The sequence below is a fragment of the Daucus carota genome, chromosome 3 (assembly GCF_001625215.2).
Source record: "Daucus carota subsp. sativus chromosome 3, DH1 v3.0, whole genome shotgun sequence".
NCBI lineage: Eukaryota > Viridiplantae > Streptophyta > Magnoliopsida > Apiales > Apiaceae > Daucus > Daucus carota.
This window is the reverse complement of record NC_030383.2, coordinates 28,643,076-28,662,643: the sequence shown is the minus strand read 5'-3', so window position 1 is coordinate 28,662,643 and position 19,568 is coordinate 28,643,076. Positions and strand designations below refer to the sequence as shown.

General features: G+C 33.5%; 1 protein-coding gene across 1 annotated transcript; it reads left to right on the top strand.

Annotated features, from left to right (window-relative positions):
- The first annotated feature begins 6,356 nt into the window (after positions 1–6,356).
- On the top strand, positions 6,357–9,949 carry LOC135151457 (uncharacterized). Its single transcript, XM_064089908.1, has 2 exons — positions 6,357–6,525; positions 9,279–9,949. The coding sequence occupies exons 1-2, from the start codon at positions 6,357–6,359 to the stop codon at positions 9,947–9,949; spliced, it is 840 nt and encodes a 279-aa protein (XP_063945978.1).
- The last annotated feature ends 9,619 nt before the right edge of the window (positions 9,950–19,568 follow it).

The window sequence follows — 19,568 nt, the reverse complement described above, 5'->3', positions numbered from 1 at the left end:
AAGGCCATGAAGAAAATATTTAAAAAGAATGAGCCGATTGAACAAGACTTACAGGCAAAATTATCTTTCAAAGATAATGATGGAAGATACAGAAGGAGTCAAAGAGGTCGTGGACGAGGACGTGGAAGAGGATTTCTACATGGACAAGGAAGAGGATGTGGCCAACAAAGGGAGGAAAATAAAAAAGATAAAAGATTGTACGAGACAAGAAATTCAAGAGGTCGTGAAAGAGGTAGATATATTCCAAGGTATGACAAATCAAATTCTAAGTGTTATAGTTGTCAAAAATATGGTCACTATGCTTCCGAGTGTCGCACTTCAAAATATCAATTAAGTTGAGGAGAAAGCTAATCTTGTGGTTGATAAAGGCAACGAAACCACTTTGCTTCTAGCTAGCACAAAAAGGAGAAGAAAATCGTGGAAACAATCTACGATATCTTGATAGTGTATCTTTTCCTAACGTCTCCCATGTGCTAATTAAATTTGCCAACGGGATGTGGGTAAACTCTCCTCCTACTATTTAGGTTTCTCCTACATTTTGTTTGCATTTGTTTAACCTTAGGGATGATAATAAATGAAGGTATGAATTACAAATGCAATATGGATCCATCGGTTGGTTTGCTGGTGCAACACTCGGGTATATGCACAAGCTGACGAGAATCAAAGAGTAATTGCTTGCATTGGTGATGGCAGCTTCCAGGTAATTATCTCTTCGTACAAGACTTCAATTATTTGTGATAGTTATATGGTTCATAAAAATCTTGGTCCTAACTGATATATGCTTCATTTTAATTACAAGTGCACGCTAGGTCATACCATCTGGACTTGAAGAACAGGGTCAAGAAGTTGTTCGCGACGGTGATATATATCAATCTAACTAAAAAAAACGCAAGTGATTAAATTAGTTTTGTATCTAGTTTTTAGAATTTGGAATTATGTAAATACTTTGGTTTCGAGGACAAGTTATATATAAACCATTCTGTCAAATATAAATAACTATGGTTAAGACCTAACCTATTGTGGCTATGCTTTCATACTACAGTTTTTATTTAGTAAACAAGGTCACATTTAGAAGATGAAAGTGATGTTTGAAAACCTAAATTACAATGGCAGTTAAAACTAAAACTATGGTGTAAAGACCTTTCAGACAACGTTAACCATAATTATTTTAACAAAGTATTCTGGTTTAGTTACAAGACTTGTGGTTCAACTGCTTGTCTAACAAAGTCTAAGATACCAAATTTTTTAAAAGGCGAGAAGTAAGAAAAGTTTAGTTTGGCACGATCATCATGTATGATACCAGTCATCCTATCATATGATAAGGCTAGTTCAACATCTAAATCATAAGTACAATTACAAATCCTTTCAATTTTTTTTTAAAAAAAATTTTTGCACTCCACCTGCCTAAAGGCACTCTCTGCACATCTCTATACTTTCTGCCTGAGGTTGGAGAGCCATTCGTGGTTCAACATATTAGCAAAACATATGAGATTCTAACATTTTATCAAATGTATGTTATAAGCTTGTTTAAAAAAGTTTTGGCAAACATGTTCATAATTCCTGGTTTGAAGTATAGTTATATTATCAGGTTGACTAATAAAGTATATATATATATATGAGTATATTACCACGGTGACTAATAAAGTATATATGTTTTGAGTATTTTAATTACTCAAATCGATATATTTATTGGTAAATATTACTATACTTAAAAGGGGGGAATTACCAAGATGTTTGGAGGAAGTTTTTTCAAAAAAGCTTATAACGTACATTAGATAAAATGTTAGAATCTCATATTTTTTTCTAATATGTTGAACCACAGATGGTTCTCCAAACTCAAGCAGAAAGTACGGAGGTGTGCAAAGAGTGCCTTTAGGCAGGTGGAGTGCCAAAATTAAAAAAAAAGGAATTAAAAGGATTTATAATTGTACTTATGATTCAGATGTTGAAGTAGCCATATCATATGATAGGATGGCTGGTATCATATATGATGATCGTGACAAACTCAAATTTTCTTACGCGCCGCTTTTTAGAGGTTTGGCTGGTGGGTGTGCTTTAGTAAATAACCGGGTTGACCACCCTGTGCTTGAGGTTGGTGTTGTAGTACACACTACATGAAATAAAATTGGAAGTTCGGCTAATGGGTGGCCTTGAATGTTGAAAGCAAGATGTCAACATCACATACTATGGAGACCTCTAGTTTTTGTAGAAAATAAAATAGATACAAGATGAAAACTGCAGATTTTTATGAGCTTTGCTCAAGTATTTTTGTATCTTATATAAACCGAATGAAGAGCCACTCTCTACATTGATGCTTACAAAGCTATTTAAATATGTGAAAACAAGCTAACCTCCTGAAAGTGGTAACTAGAAAAGAGGAACACCTTTCCTATCACTACTCCACTTCTACATCTATGCCACGATCACCTAATAAAACTGAAACAACTATGACCTAGTCTTGCTGACTATATCAAACTAAATACTGCAAACATATTCAAATTATACCAAAGCAAATTAAAACAAATCTCTAAATAATAAATTTAAGATTATTTTCCAACAATCTCCCCCTTAATCTTTAATTTATGAAGCACTTCTCTTCATTTTGTGATGCACTTCTCACCATCATCTCTTCATTTTGTGATGCACTTCTCACCACTATCAAGTTTGATGCACTTCTCATCAAAAACAATTTTGGAGAACTTCTCTCCATGTGCACATAATCACCCATAATTCGAATCCACAAATCATTGCATTCCAAGCAACAATATCTCTCTCAGACATTCCATCAAATACCTTCCGTGTCCTTGCCTCCACAAATTGTTCCATCTCGTTTTTTATGGCCTTCTGCCACTCTAACTCGTTTTCTTCCTTCAGTAGGCATCTTTGGCATGGTCTCATTTTCTCGGCAGCCCCGTACTACACATGCATCACATACTACATATGCACCGTTGCCACCTTCATGTCATTGCCTGCAGTAGTTTTTTTTCGAGCACAGCCACCACGAGGACCGCCTCCACCAACAATGACTTCACCACCGCCGGCGACGGAGCAACATGGCTCTGATACCATGTGTAGAAAATAAAATAGATACAAGATGAAAACTGTAGATTTTTATTAGCTTTGCTCAAGTATTTTTGTATATTATATAAACTCAAAGAAGAGCCACTCTCTACATTTATGCATACAAAGCTATTTAAATAAGTGAAAACAAGCTAACCTCCTGAAAGTGGTAACTAGAAAATAGGAACAGCTTTCTTATCACTACTCCACTTCTGCATCTATGCCACGATCACCTAATAAAACTGAAACAACTATAACCTAGTCTTGCTGACTATATCAAACTAAATACAAAAAACATATTCAAATTATACCAAAGCAAATTAAAACAAATCTCTAAATAACAAATTTAAAATTATTTTCCAACAGTTTTGTCATGTTACATATATATGAAGTGACACCATTATAAACAGGTTAATAATTAATATATGTTGTAGTTCTCAATGCCCTTTGAGAAAATTTATGAGGTTAGAACAAGAAACTAATCATTTTTGTAGAATAATATTTTTGGGTAGAAAGGTCAATAGCTAACATGACTCTTTTATATTGTCATCTTAGTTAATGTTTCTACTTCACAAAGAATTTCCTTAATAATAATCTAATGATTAAGAGGAAATAATTATATCCAAGTTTATTTGAGATTTATGATACCTTTAAGGGGTAAGTAATGGTGACATTTTCTATTTGAGTTTTACCAGCTTATACCTGGTTCTTCGGCATCTGTTTCCAAGCTTATATCAAGTTCTTCAATATCTGGTTCTTCGGCATCTGTTTCCAAGCTTATATCAAGTTCTTCAATATCTGTTGCCTGAGTTTGAACCTAATCCTCTATAAGTTTTGTGAACATGGTCATTATGCTCAACAACCTCTTACTAGTACTTCCAATCTTCCTTTTTGTTTTGATCACTTAATAATGGTGTTGTTTTCTGTTAAATATTCCTACAGTCATAGGAATACTCAGTGGGACTAGTAGATGATTTGAGGTAAATCAGAGCTGTGCAAGGTACAATTACTGAAAAACCTAGGCATCAAAAGTCAAAGGACAGTACCACCTTTAACATCTATAGAACCCGGAACACATGTGAAGATATGAAGGAGATGACAACCCGATAGTAGTTGTAGAATAGGATAGAATTACAGTTGCGGGATAGAAGGCCCTTAATAGTTTCTATTTGTTTTACTTTTAAAAATTTATGATGTTAAAACAAAATGCAGATCGTTTTTTAGCATAATAGTTTTACTATCTCATTCAAAAATTGACAGAGGGATATACATCATAATCACATGAGTGTATATAGTAATTTGACAACTTTGATAATCACACAATAAGAGGACACCATTACAAGTAGCCGTCAAACACTACAAGAAAATTGGGCTTTTCCTTCCATGCAATTGGTAAAAAAATGTCCAAATTTGATAACAAACAAAGTGGTGTGTGCAACTACTAAAAGTACTACATAGTCTAACTAGTCTGGTCTTGAATGAAAATAATAAGTTAAACAAAGTAATATTTCAACCGTACAACCTTACATATATTAAGATGTTAAGATTAAGGGATTTATGTGATGCTAATAAAAATTAAAAAAATATTAATTATATCATGTATGGTATTGTAATAGTCAAATACACTCTCTTAGGTGTCTCCTCTATGCTATACATAACAATTTTGAGAATTATTTCTTGAACGATACAACCATACAGGATTTTAGAATATATATATTTTGAATGATATAAAATAATATAAAAAGTTTTAAAATGTTTTGTTATGAGGTTTTTTCTTTCAACTACAAAAAATACTACTCATCTTAATTTAGGAATAAATTATTTATTATTTTCAGTACTCCTTCCATCCCATTACACATGCTCCTGATCATTTTTGACACTTAATTTAAGGAGAGCATACAAAGTTAGTTTCCATTATTATTGTGTGAATTTATTTTTGAAGAACAAATTTAAGTATGCATTTTTGTTCACAAGAAAAATTTTCAAAAAATCAACAAAAGTATACACTCTATCAATACACACTAATAAAGAAATGTTGGAATAATTTTAAATTTAGTTGTTATTCAAGTATTTGGTTTATGTGTTTTTGAATTTAATGTTTGAACTTTGCTCTTAATTAGCATGTACTAGGAGCAAGAATAAGTCAGATGTAGTTGAGGGTTTGTAGGAGTTAGTGGATGAATGTTAGTAGTTTGAAGTAGTCTGGGTTGTTTCTATTTGTTCTCCTATTTTCATGCCACCACCTTGGGTGTTAAAAATAAATAATATATTTTTGACTATTAAAATGATAGAAGTATGTGAGAGTTTCTAGAATAACAGTGGTACATGTAATGTATATTTCTATGTTCAATGTATTGGTCTAGATACATGTAATCTCTAGAATGTTCAAGTGCAGTCTTTTGGAGTCTAAGAATTATCTAGCAATTAAGTAAGTGTGTAGATTCTTCTATGGGGTCCTATATAAAGCCTTGTACCAAGTCATTTGTAATAAAGTAAAATTTCAAGTAATACACTTCTTCTCCTAGATAGTCTTGTGTGAGTTTTAGTGAGATCCTTTCTTCTAACAAACTGGTATCAAGAGCCTAAGGTTCTACTTGTCTTCAAAGATGTCTTGTGTGGCGTAAAGAAGAAGGAGATCATGGGAAATGGAATGTATCCATGGTAAATGGCAAAGTTCACCAAAAAAAATTATGAGAATTGGTGCATTTGTATGAAGGCGGTCCTTGGAGCATATGATGTGTGGGAAATTATGAAAAAAGGATTGGAGGTGCCCGAAAATGAAGCAAATTTGAATGAAGTTCAAAACGATCAACCTTAAGCCCAAAGAATGATGGATCAAAAGGTGATGATGATCATTCATCAATGTTTGGATGAGTTATGATAAAAAGTGGCTTCCGCAACAACATCAAAGAAAGTTTGGGATACTCTCAAATCTTCTTTTAGTGGAGATGCTAAAGTAAACAGAGTTCGGTTACAAACACTTCATGACGAATTTGAGGCCTTGCGAATGAAGGAATCCGAACTAATCTCGGATCGTTTTTCAAGGGTCTTGACCGTTGTCAATGAAATGAAAAATAAATGGAGAAGAGGTAAGTGATGTTCGTGTTATTGAAAAGTTCTTCGTTCACTTGACTCTAAATTTGATTACAAAGTTGTTGCAATTAAGGAGGCTAAAGATATAGATGAAATGACTATTGATGAGCTGGGATCACTACAAGGCCATGAAGAAAAAATATTTAAAAAGAATGAGCCGATTGAACAAGCCTTACAGGCAAAATTATCTTTCAAAGATAATAATGGAAGATACAGAAGGAGTCAAAGAGGTCGTGGATGAGGACATGGAAGAGGATTTCTACATGGACAAGGAAGAGGATGTGGCCAATAGAGGGAGGAAAATCAAAAAGATGAAAGATTGTACGAGACAAAAAATTCAAGACGTCGTGGAAGAGGAAGATATATTCCAAGGTATGAAAAATCAAATTCTAAGTGTTATAGTTGTCAAAAATATGCTCACTATGCTTCCGAGTGTCGCACTTCAAAATATCAATTAAGTTGAGGAGAAAGTTAATCTTGTGGAAGATAAAGGCAACGAACCCAATTTGCTTCTAGCTAGCACAAAAAGGACAAGAAAATTGTGGAAATAATCTACGATATCTTGATAGAGTATCTTTTGCTAACGTCTCCCTTGTGCTAATTAAATTTGCCAATGGGATGTGGGTAAACTCTCCTCCTACTATTTAGTTTTCTCCTACATTTTGTTTGCATTTGTTTAACCTTAGGGATGATAATAAATGAAGGTATGAATTCCAAATGCAATATGGATCCATCGGTTGGTTTGTTGGTGCAACACTCGGGTATATGCACAAGGTGACGAGAATCAGAGAGTAATTGCTTGCATTGGTGATGGGAGCTTCCAGGTAATTATCTCTTCTTACAAGCCTTCAATTATTTGTGATAGTTATATGGTTCATAAAAATCTTGGTCCTAATTGATATATGCTTCATTTTAATTACAAGTGCGGGCTAGGTCATACCATCTAGACTTGAAGAACAGGGTCAAGTGAAAAACTTAAAGCCCTAAGATTCTTGTGGCACAGTAGAATGAAGCAGTTGTTCGCGACGGTGATATATATCAATCCAACTAAAAAAACGCAGGTGATCAAATTAGTTTTGTATCTAGTTTTTAGAATTTGGAATTTTGTAAATACTTTGGTTTCGAGGACAAGTTATATATAAACCAATGTGTCAAATATAAATAACTATGGTTTAGACCTAACCTATTGTGGCTATGCTTTCATACTACAGTTTTTATTTACTAAACAAGGTCACATTTAGAAGATGAAAGTGCTGTTTGAAAACCTAAATTACAATGGCAGTTAAAACTAAAAATATGGTGTAAAGACCTTTCAGACAACGTTAACCATAAGTATTTTAACAAAGTATTCTGGTTTAGTTACAATACTTGTGGTTCAACTGCTTGTCTAACAAAGTCTAAGATAACAAATTTTCTTATACAATAAATATTGGCTTACACCCTTATACACTACTTAAACACTATCCCATTTTTAGGAGCTGCATTACCCAACTTTTCTTTCCTTCTTCTGTTTGTTTTGTTTTATTCTTCTGTTTGTTTGTTTTATCAACGTACTTTTTAGTATATTAATTCTTTCAATAAATATTTTGACATTCTAAAAATATTTTGACATTCCAATTTCACTAAAATATATTTTGACACTCCAATTTTTCTTATTTACTTACAAATTTTAATTTTAAAAATTAATTTTTTATAAAATATATATATATATAAATAAATATATAATATATATAAAATATAAAATATATGAAATTTATATAAATTAATATAAATATATTAATTAATATAAAATATATAAATTTTAATTTCTATAAAATATATAAATTTCCTTAAATAAATCTTCTATCGCCTATGTATAACTTATAATTAAAAATATTAAATTTGTTACATAATTATCATAATTTATTCATATCAGAATAAAATTCTTCCTGCCCAAAGATAATTCCTCAAAAATTATTTTATTTTTCTTTTGATAGGATCTAAAATAATTTTTTTTTATTTTTAAACTTCAGCATGTTTTTACATTTTCTAATGTGATCCTAACTTCTTAAATCAGTGATTCTGGCATCAGTAGTACTCTGCAATTGTCTCTGCTCAGTTTGTTGTGTTGTTCTCTAAGGATTGAACTTTATATTATTCAGCAAGAAAATTTGCTAATTGGGATGAAAGATCTAGGCAAGGAAGTCATGTAATTATGCTACATATTCATCCACTGAACTAAGCTACAGCCTACAAACACCAACCAAACAAACCAACTAAAAAACTTTCCTACCTGCCCTTCCAGAAACAGAACCAGAACTCCTCCCAGACAAAATTCCTCCACATGCCCACTCTACTAAAACCAACAGAGCTCCATCCTCCACAATCATGCACATCTGAGTACAAAGTGCCAACACAGAAATAAATTAAAAAACAAACAACTGAAGCCACAGAAAATTCACACCTCCTGTCACAGAAACCATCTGCAGACCCCCATCCAACTAAGATCACCTAAAATAAATACCTCTCCCCAATACTGAATAACTGGTCCATAATAACCAGTGACCCAAAAAAAATAAAAACACCACCCAAGAAACTTTCTTAACTCCTAGCATTTTTTGACAGAATTTTGACGGACAAACAAAATCATTCTTAACTCCTGGGCACACTGAAAAGAATAACAAGCAAAACAAGAATCACAACTAAAATAAAATTTATTCTGCATTATGTTTGCAATCAAAGAACTACAAAAATATAAATAAAAACTCTAAGAAATCAGCACCTATTACAAAGAAATGCAAATGTATTGCTGATACAAATAGTAAGCTATAGTCTTCTTCCAATTTAACTATGAAACAATCTATTAAATCTTTTATAAATCCTGGGCAGACGTCTCTTCTATTGCAGATTTAAAAATCCTAAATTTCAGTGGCTTTTTAATTATGAATGCCACCATAATGGAAGAATCTGGCTCGGATGGGATCCTGCTGCTTGGACAGTATCTCATATTGTGGTCCATTCTCAGCACATCTCCTGTAAAGTTTCTTCTCATAAATCTCAGCTGTCTTTTTTTGTTTCTTTCATATATGCTTCTAATGACTATATTGAAAGACGAAATCTCTGGTGTGACTTGATTAATTTCAAAGCCTCCTTACCTGCTGATTCTCCTTGGGCTCTAACGGGTGACTTTAATGTTTGCCTCAAGCTTGATGAAGCTAGTAATAATCCTAATATCATTACGACTGCTATGAGGGAATTTAGAGATATTGTGGATACTTTGGATATCTTTGATCTGAATTTTTCAGGGAAATTCTACACTTGGTGGGATAGTAATCTCAGCTCTCCAATCTTTAAGAAGCTGGACAGAGTCCTCGTCAATGCGAACTGGCCTGATGTTTTTCCTCTCTCTCGAGCTCAATTTTTCTCTCGAGGCTTATCTGATCATAGTCCTGTAATGACTTACCTTGGAGTTGAGGCCCCTAAGCTGTTCAAACCATTTCAGGTTTTCCAACATATCATTGAGAATCCCAGTTTTCTACACACTGTGGACAGTGCTTGGTGTGAACCGATTCATGGTGATCCATGGTTTATTTTATCAATGAAACTAAAAAGAGTAAAAACTGCTCTAAAACAGCTCAATCACTCTAGTGGAAATCTTCATGAAGCTGTTCTCTCCGCCAGAAATGCTCTTTTCACTTACCAGGAACATCTTCCTGCCAACCCATCAGCTGCTGCTATGAATATCGAGGAGGATCTGTGCTCTGCCTATTCTAAAGCTCTAGCCCTCAGAGGAAATTTTCTTAAAACAAAAATCTAGAGTTCAATGGCTTGAACTTGGCGACGGAAACAACTCCTTCTTTCATCGTTCTTGTAAAGGGAGATGGAATTCTAACAAATTGTTGGCTATGGAAGATCATAATGGGAATGTTGTTACTGATCATAAAGATATTGCTGCTATTGCCACAAGTTACTTTCAAAATCTGCTTGGCTCTTCTCAGCAAGTTAATCTCATGGATTCAAATGTTGAACTCCCTCAGCTCTCTAGCAGTCAACAGAGATATCTATGCACTCCTTTCAATAGAGAAGACATTCTCAACACTCTTAAACGCATGGCTAAGAAGAAGAGCCCTGGGCCGGATGGTCTTACTCCTGAATTTTATTTGGCGGCTTGGCACATCATTGGGGATGAAGTTACTAATGGAATCTTGTACTTCTTTGATTCTCTTCACCTCCCTAATGCCATTAATTCTGTTGCCATCACCCTTGTTCCTAAATGCGAGAATCCCTCTAGAATGGAGCATTATCGTCCAATTTCATGCTGCAACACTCTCTACAAATGCATCACTAAGCTGCTAGTTGGGCGTATGAAACTGATAATTCCCTCACTCATCTCTCACAATCAAACTGCTTTTATTCCCAAGCGAGTTATTGGTGATAATATCATGATTGTTCAAGCGCTATGCAAAGATTACCACCGCAATGATGGCATTCCCAGGTGTGCCTTTAAATTGGATATCCACAAGGCTTTTGATAGCCTAAATTGGGATTTCCTTTTCTCTGCTATGGAACGTATGCTCTTCCCTGCTCAATTTATACTCTGGATCAAATCTTGCATAACTAAGTGTATGATCTCGATCAAGATTAATGGTGTGCTTGAAGGCTATTTCCCCTGCAAAAGTGGTCTCCGTCAAGGAGATCCACTCTCTTCGTATTTGTTTGTAATTAGCCTTGAAGTTCTAACTGCTCTTCTAGCGTATCAAATCCAGAATGCTGAGCACTTCTCTTTTCATTGGCGCACTGATCAGATGAAGCTTAGTCACGTTATTTTCGCTGATGATTTGTTTCTTTTCTGCAAAGGTGAAAGTCAATCTATTAACCTTCTGCTTGACGCTGTTATGCAGTTCTCCACTTGGTCTGGCCTGAATCTTAGCCCAAGTAAATGCAGAGGATTTTTCTGTAACGTTCCTGAGAATATTATTAATGATACTCTTCAGCGATATGGTTTCAGTCGTGGTGCTTTACCCATCACTTATCTTGGACTGCCTCTCATTACTAGCAGACTTAACAATCAAATTTGCACGCCGCTGATTCAAAAAATCTGCACAAAAATTGATTGCTGGACTACAAGAATTTTAAGATATAGTGGTCGTCTTCAGCTTCTTAATACTGTACTACAAGGTGTTCAAGGATACTGGAGTATGTACCTATTCCTTCCCAAGAGTGTGCTCAAGCGTCTCCAATCAATCTTTGCCAAATTTTTATGGGCTGGTAAACTTGATGCCAAATGCCAATATAAAGTTGCATGGTCTGACTGCTGTTATACGAAGGATGAAGGTGGCTTGGGCATTAGAGATCTCTTCCTTTGCAATTCAACTGCTATTTTGTACCAAGTTTGGAGACTCTCCCAACCTGATCCCACTTCCCTCTGGCTTATCTGGGTACACTCGTGCTTTTTAAAACACAAGGCATTCTGGACTGCTAAACTGCCCTACAAATGCCCTTGGAGCCTTCGAAAAATCTTCAACTCTCGATCTTTAGCCTTGCAGTTCATCTCTTATAGAGTGAAGATGGATTCTAAATTTAAAGCATGGCATGACCCATGGTTAACGAACCTCCCTCTGATTGAAAAATTTGGTTCTGGTTTTGTTACTATGATGGACTCAACTCCTGATGCTTTAGTCGGATCCCTAATTATTCATAACCAGTGGTCTGTTGTCTCTACAAATGACCCTCATGTTATCAGCTTCCGCAATATGCTCCAGTCTTGTCCTATTAGTACCAATGATGCTGTCCTTTGGAACGGGGACACATTAGTTAACAGAACTACCATCTTGTATGCCCTTCGACAGGTAAGTCCAACTGTCCCGTGGTGTAGATTCCTATGGCACAGATTTCACATACCTTCATGCTCTTTCATCTCCTGGCTTGCTTGCCGGAATCGTTTGCTCACTAAAGATCGTATGGAATATTTCGAAATGACTGTTCCGGACCCTACTTGCCTTTTATGCCAAAATTACAATGAAACTGTCCAACATTTATTCTCTGAATGCCCTTATACAAGCTTGATGCTGCGAGCATGTCCTTACCCTCTCACCATTAATTGGCAGAATTGGATGCAGGGCTCTTTCTTTGCTGGTAACCTCCCTCGCTTTGAGCAGAATATTGCTTATCTATTCACTTCTGTGGTAATTTACCTGACTTGGAAGGAACGTAATTCGCGTATTCATGGTGGCCAAGCCATCCCAGCTTCTCAATTGTTAACTTCTGTCAAGCGTATGGTTCGTGAGAAGTTATATACTTGTGCGAGTTTTAAGAGAAGGCTACAGAATGATCCCACCCTGAGCCATATACTATACTAGTTAGTTAATTGTATTTGTTTGTAATGCTCTGGCTAGCAGCTAGTCTGTTGCTTTATTTGCTTGACTAGGAGAGTCTGTTCTCTAGTCCATCGCGGGGGATGCCCCTAGACTTTGTCTTTTTGTTCCTTTTCTTTATAATATTTTCATTTAGCAAAAAAAAAAAAAGTCTCATCAGGAACAAGCAGCATCGTTATCGTCCTGCATTATACCTGTAGTAACATTAACATCATAAGAAATCAGAATTAGAAAGGTATGTTCTTCACGAAGAAAATACAATAAAATTAATGTAAGATAAAAAAAACTCACCACCATTTGGCAAGTATGACATAAGCTCTTCACTTGGTACATTCAGATCTATTAAATTTGTTTTCTTGCAATTTTTTTTCCCACCGGTTTTGGGCTACAAAATCAAACAAATAGTATAATAAAAAAAACAAATGTACAAGGAAACTATATAAATATCAAGAAAATTTAGAAACATACCTTCTTCCTCAGATTTTTTACAATTGTATCCACCTTAGACTGCTTCCTCTTCACTGGAGGGCGACCTTTGCATCTTTTCTTAATCGGAGAAAGAATAGTAGAACTCAGATTTGATGGCTTTTTACCTTCACTCCTCTCAGATTGCTTGTTGGTTGATATATTCTTGGAACAACCTTTATCATTAGTATCCCATTCCAACTCTAGTTTTTTAAATGTACCAACTAAGTGGTTGCATCTCTCTAAATTTTCAGCCGCCAAATCAACAATTCTATAGAATGCATCACAAACCATTTCATACATCCTTTTTTCCTCAGTATCTTTCCATGTACTATATGTCACCTTAGTTCTACTATGACATCGCTTTACATTCTTTCTCCACCTTTTTAAAATGTATTTACTTGAAATAGTAAAAACATTTTGCTTGAAAAGAAGCACCTTGATGATATGTCTACATATTATTCCCCGAAACTCAAAAAGACGACATTCACATTTTACCTCATACTCAAGTTCCATATCTTTAATGAAAACAACATTGTATTTTACAGTTCTTAGAGTTTGAGAATCACCTACATACTGGATCTCTTCCACTTGATAATTAAAAATAGCCTCATCGGACTGTAACATCATGCATTCACAATACATTACATTTACAATCTCTTTTTGAAACTCTTTGAACTTGTCATTGGTATAATTCTCTTGAAATTGTTTTTCCATAGCATGAGGAGTAACACAGGGAATTGTAGTACTTAATGAGCGAGTATCAGCATTAACTTCTTTTTCCACTTTATCTTTTAAAGCATTATCATACTTTTCCACAAATTCTCTTAAAGATGTTTTAGCATTAACATATCCATCAAAAAAAGCATTCATACTTTCACTTCTTTGTGTAGTGGACATTCCTGCCCAAAAACAATCTTTCACAAAACATGGGATCCATCTATGTCTTCCCTCATACAATCCATTAAGCCAATCATTGTTTTCCAAATTGAATTTTGAAATCATGGAACTCCATCCAATTTCAAAAGTATCAATATCAATGGAATCATATACAACATTTTGTAGCTGAAACTTTATTGAATCGTATTCCTTATACCCTTTCAATTTTTCAGGAATCTTTTTCATAATGTGCCATAAACACCATCTATGACGTGCCTTAGGAAAAACTTGCTCAATTGCATTTTGCATTGCTCTATCCTGATCAGTTATTATAGCATTAGGAGGATTACCAAACATGCAGGTGAGCCAAGTTCGAAATAACCACACAAATGTTATCGTGTCTTCATTTGAAACTAAACCACAACCAAGTAAAATTGACTGACCATGATGATTAACTCCTACAAAAGGCGCGAATGGCATATCATATTTGTTGGTCAAGTATGTCGTATCAAATGCCACGACATCTCCAAATTCTTTATATGTTGCTCTACATCGTGCATCAGCCCAAAATAATTTTTTTATCCTATTTTCATCATCAAGATCTATTGAGTAATAAAAATGGGAATCTATAGACTGGGCTTTGTTAAAATAATTTTGTAGCGCAACAGCATCACCCTCAGCCAACCTCAGTTTTCTTATTTCTCTCATATAATTCTCACAATCTTTTTTACTAAAAGGCATATTCTTGTGACCTCCATGTTCAACCACAAGAGCGTTGTAACTCTTATTCATCGGAATACCAGCTTCATCATATAAATTAAGACTTCTCTTTGCATGTTTAGTCAATTTCCTATTACATCGAAAACGATGTGCTTTGCTTGGACTCAAATCATGATTGTGCTTATTATCAAATTGAGTCACATGCCATTTATTATCCTCGTCCATCCTTTTCGCGCAAAGTCTTGCTTTACAATTTGTTTTCACAACTGGTTTGGGTTTTAAGCTATCCACCACTTTTTGATTTGGTTCACCATAACGATGACAAGCAACTGTTAGATATGTATTAACCCCATCAATTTTAAAAATTGTATTTACCTCCCGAGGTGAGAGTTGTTTAGTGGTTTCGCCATCATTATTTTTCTCTTGCACTGACGATGACTCTGTTTCTCGTTCTCTTCATTTTCTTCTTGTTCTAAACACTGATTCTCAAACTCGGAATCCATTATCCTATACAAAAAACACAAAAAGGCTTATTAAAATCAAAATAGAGGAGATGAAATAGCTTCAATGTTAACTAGTTATATAACATGTGTGTGTAATTTTTTGTTAGCAAGTGAAAATTAGTAGGAGATACCTGATAGTTGGAAGAGATGATGGGAAGAATCGGAGGAGATGATAAGAAGAAATTAGTACGCCAGAGAGAAGTGAGAGAGGTTAATATTAAAAGACCTATGTTTTCCTGATTAAACTAGAAGTATTAAAAATTAATTATAAAACAATATATAAAGTGATAAAGAAGTGGGTCATTATAACTCCTAAAAATAAGTTAGTGTTTAAGTAGTGTTTAAGGGTGTAAGCCAATATTTATTGTTTCTTATAACATGTTGTGGCTATGCTTTCAAATAACATGGTACTAAAATAACCGTTGTTTGAAGTAGTTATTAAATGAACTTTGGCACTCTTGCTTGACATCTATTGACAGTTGTCTATTTAGTCAAACCATTGCTTGTATTTGTTTCCAACAACAGTAATGTATATTAAAACTATTGTTTCTTTTACATTTCAACAAGCACTGTAAAAAAATTGTGTTTCTTGTTCTAGTAAGGGTTCCTCAATTGTTGTCTCTCTCAATCACACGGAGTGATGTGAGATGACCACTTGATTCTATTTAAAATATAAAAATTTACAAAATATATATGTGAATTAAATATAATATGCAGAAGTAACAAGGTATTCAATATTTTAATATTTTTTATTGTATAGATTTAAATACCTCCTATATTTTTGCTTCTAAATAATTATATGAGATTACAAAATTTAAATATTTTAAATTTATAAAATAAATTCATGAATATTAAAAAATTGAGATATTCAACATTTGGTTATTTTGGATTTTTTAGTTTACAAATATCCGATAGATAGTCATTATTTTGTAAGTTTGTGAAATTACGAAATAAAAAATAAAATTCATATAATGCTCCGCTTGGTTAGTATATATATTATACGATTTAGTTTTAAAATTTCTAGGAGATTTTGTTGAGTTTTTCTCAATTTAATTTTGAGAAAAATTTGGTTGACAACTATATTATACAATAAAATTTCCTGAAAATTATTATGTGCAAAATTAACTACCATAAAATATTTTAGATCATTGTTTACAAATTTACTATATAATATTGTTTTATTTGACATCATGTATATATGATATTAACTCTACTTTGGATTCACTTTCATTGACAATTTTCTTATATAGGAAGGGACCAATTTCATGATAGGTCACATAAGCAGTGGCGTGAGAGGGCAAGAAGCCTTTCACAACACTTAAATTTTCTTTCTTTACCACTACAAATTTGGTTCTCAAACTTTATATATGACAAGTGTGTATACTAATACTTATTGAAGAAGATAGTTACTAACATCTTCTCTTTTTTTAATTCAAAAACAATATGGTTAAAAATTATATTACAAAGGTAATATGAACCGCATGTGTATGAAATTAGAAAATGTAGCTCAAAATTTGAATATTTTATATTATTGAAAATAAAATCCCCAACTTAGATTGTTGCATCTAATTTTGTGTGGGTGTTAGTTAATTCTCTATGAGTGGGCAATGCCCAAAAGACATATATGGTATGAAGTCAAGGTAATTGCTTGCAAAATAAGCAAAAGATATATGGTATATACATTGGAAACTCAATGTCATGTCAAAATCACAGACTATGGAGACCTCTAGTTTTGTGATGTTACATATATATGAAGTGACACCTTTGTTAACAGGTTAATCATTAATATATGTTGTAGTTCTCGATGCCTTTTGAGAGAATTTATGAGGTTAAAACACGAAACTATTCATCTTGCAGAATAATCTTTTTGGGCAGAAAGGTGAATAGCTAATATGACTCCTTTATATAGTCACTTTAGTTAATGTTTCTACTTCACAAAGAATTTCTTTAATAATAATCAAATGATTAAGAGGAAATAATTATATCCAAGTTTATTTGAGATTTATGATACCTTTAAGGGGTAAGTAATGGTAGTGACATCTTCTATTTGAGGGTTTACCAGCTTATACCAAGTTCTTCGGCATTTGTTTCCAAGCTTATACCAAGTTCTTCAATATCTGTTGCCGAGCTTGAACCTCATCCTCTATAAGTTTTGTGAACATGGTCATTATTCTCACCAACATCTTTCTAGTATTGCCAATCTTCCTCTTTGTTTTAATCACTTAATTATGGTGTTGTTTTCCTTTAATTAATTTTTGGATATTTTTTTTCTGAATTTAAGCAAGTGCTTGGTAGTTTTTATGTTGATTTTAAAGTGTTGTGTTGACAACAAGACATGGTTATTTATGTTTGTTTTATGTTAAGTTATTTATTTGGGAAATTTGGATATTTTGTTTTATTTGTTAATATTCTTCGTTATATTGGTTATTTCCAAGTTGTGTCCACATGTAAACATATTCACGCCGAGTAATACTCTTGAAATTAGTGGGTAATCATCAAAAAATGGGAGATTGTGAATCCTAAGTTTTCGGGCGTGTGGTGGGCTTGTGTATTACAAGTTGTTTTATTTGGGTCAGTATATTTTTCCTTATTTTCGTATTTAATTGGGACTTGATGTGATTTTCGAAAAAGACTCGTGTTGTGTATTACAAGTTGTTTTATTTCGGTCAGTATATTTTTCCTTATTTTCGTATTTAATTGGGACTTGATGTGATTTTCGAAAAAGACTCGTGTTGTCACGGGTTGCCATATTTGGTATTCAAAACTAACTCTCGGAAGCTTGATTAGTCAAGTTTCCTGAGGTGGAGACACGAAGGTTGGTTGTATTATACCATAATGGAAACAGTTCGGAGATGGGAACATGAAGCTACCCGATGTCTTCCTACAATGGCTAGAGAGGTACGATTTATGCCTCTGGGCTATCCTTTTCGTCCTACGAGCACGTAAGGAATTTAAGTACTACCAATTACACCAACAAATCATAATTTTTTGGGGCCTGTGGTGGGTTTGTGGATTACCCAAGTTGTTGTATTTGGGTCATTATTTCTCGACCTATTTTCATATTCGAAAATTGAAACTTGACCTGATTTTCGGAAAAGACTAGGTAGAATTCAAGAGCGAGTTATATACATGGTTAGGATTTCGAATTGTGAATTCTCTCATAATTAAGTTGAAGCTCACTGAATTAATATAAAAATAAATTTCTGAAAATATAGGATATGGTTTGGATCGATTCAAATTCTTTCAAATACCAAGCTTGATATAATTTTGTTAATTTAAAAATAGTAAACCATGCTAGAGACTCCTTTAATAACGTTAGCTATAATAGTTGGTAAAAGATAACAATAGTGAAAATTCATTATATATATAAACTGGGATTCATTTACATTAAATAAAACTAAAATTCAAATATATATTTGGCAAATACGTGTATTAATATAAATAATATAACATGTATATATATATATATATATATGTGTGTGTGTGTGTGTGTGTCTGTATATATCCTTAACTGAACGAGAGAACATAAATATCAATCAAATAAAATGAGATATTATAATGATAAAAATCCAATTCTTTATTTTTGAATATGATTATGTATATATTTTTTTTATTTTTTGTTAGGTCCTATAAACTCACTATATAAACAGATATAGTGAACACAATCAATAACACAATTGGACAATATAAGAGATTGAAAGCAGTAAACTCTTATTCACAAAGCTTAGTAGGTTACAAAAACTCTCTCAGTGATTTATATATTATCACTAAGAGCTGCTAGGGTTCTTAACAATGTACTCGATAACTCAACTCATATAGAGTAACCCTAATCTGTGTTTATATAGACACAGTTACAAAATCAATCTCTGATTTGATATCCTATAAATCTGCTATGAATTCTATCAATCAAAGATTGCTCCAGTTTTCTGTTTAGTTTCCATAGTCAGCAAATCACTCCTCAGCTTCTATCCTTCCTTGAAGTATATCCGCTTCTGAGCTCTTTCCACGTGTAAACTCTGTCGAGTCTTGACTATGTAAACTCTGATCAGACTTTATTTAAACTCTGTCAGACTTTACTAAACTCTGATCAGCTTCCAGTTTAAACTCTGATGATTCCTGTTCTAAAACAGACTTTAAGAATATTAGTAATCATCAATTATATCTAACAATCTCCCCCAACTTGTGCATGAATAAGTTATGTGCAAGTTAACAGATAATTGATGATGTCAAAACATTTAAGTCAAATGCAACAGAGTTTAACTATATAACAGAAAACTTTTAAGACTTACAGATACTTTACTCCTTAGCTGCATAGACACCATTTGCTGTCTTTAGATACCCTCTGAGGAGTTCTTTTTCAGCTTCTTCAAGCACTGTAATCATTTGTCTCTTGATCTCTCTCAGCTCTGGATCTGAAACTCCAGTTTGATAAATTGCAGCTCTGAGATCATAAATCTTGTTCTTCTTCAAGTCCCTATCCAGCCTGATATTGTAA

Bases quoted from the DNA above. Each gene is read 5' to 3' on its own strand.
- LOC135151457 (XM_064089908.1), top strand. From the start codon at position 6,357: ATGGAAGATACAGAAGGAGTCAAAGAGGTCGTGGATGAGGACATGGAA. The intron at 6,526-9,278 runs GTATGAAAAATC...TTAATTTCAAAG, and splicing joins AGAGGAAGATATATTCCAAG to CCTCCTTACCTGCTGATTCT.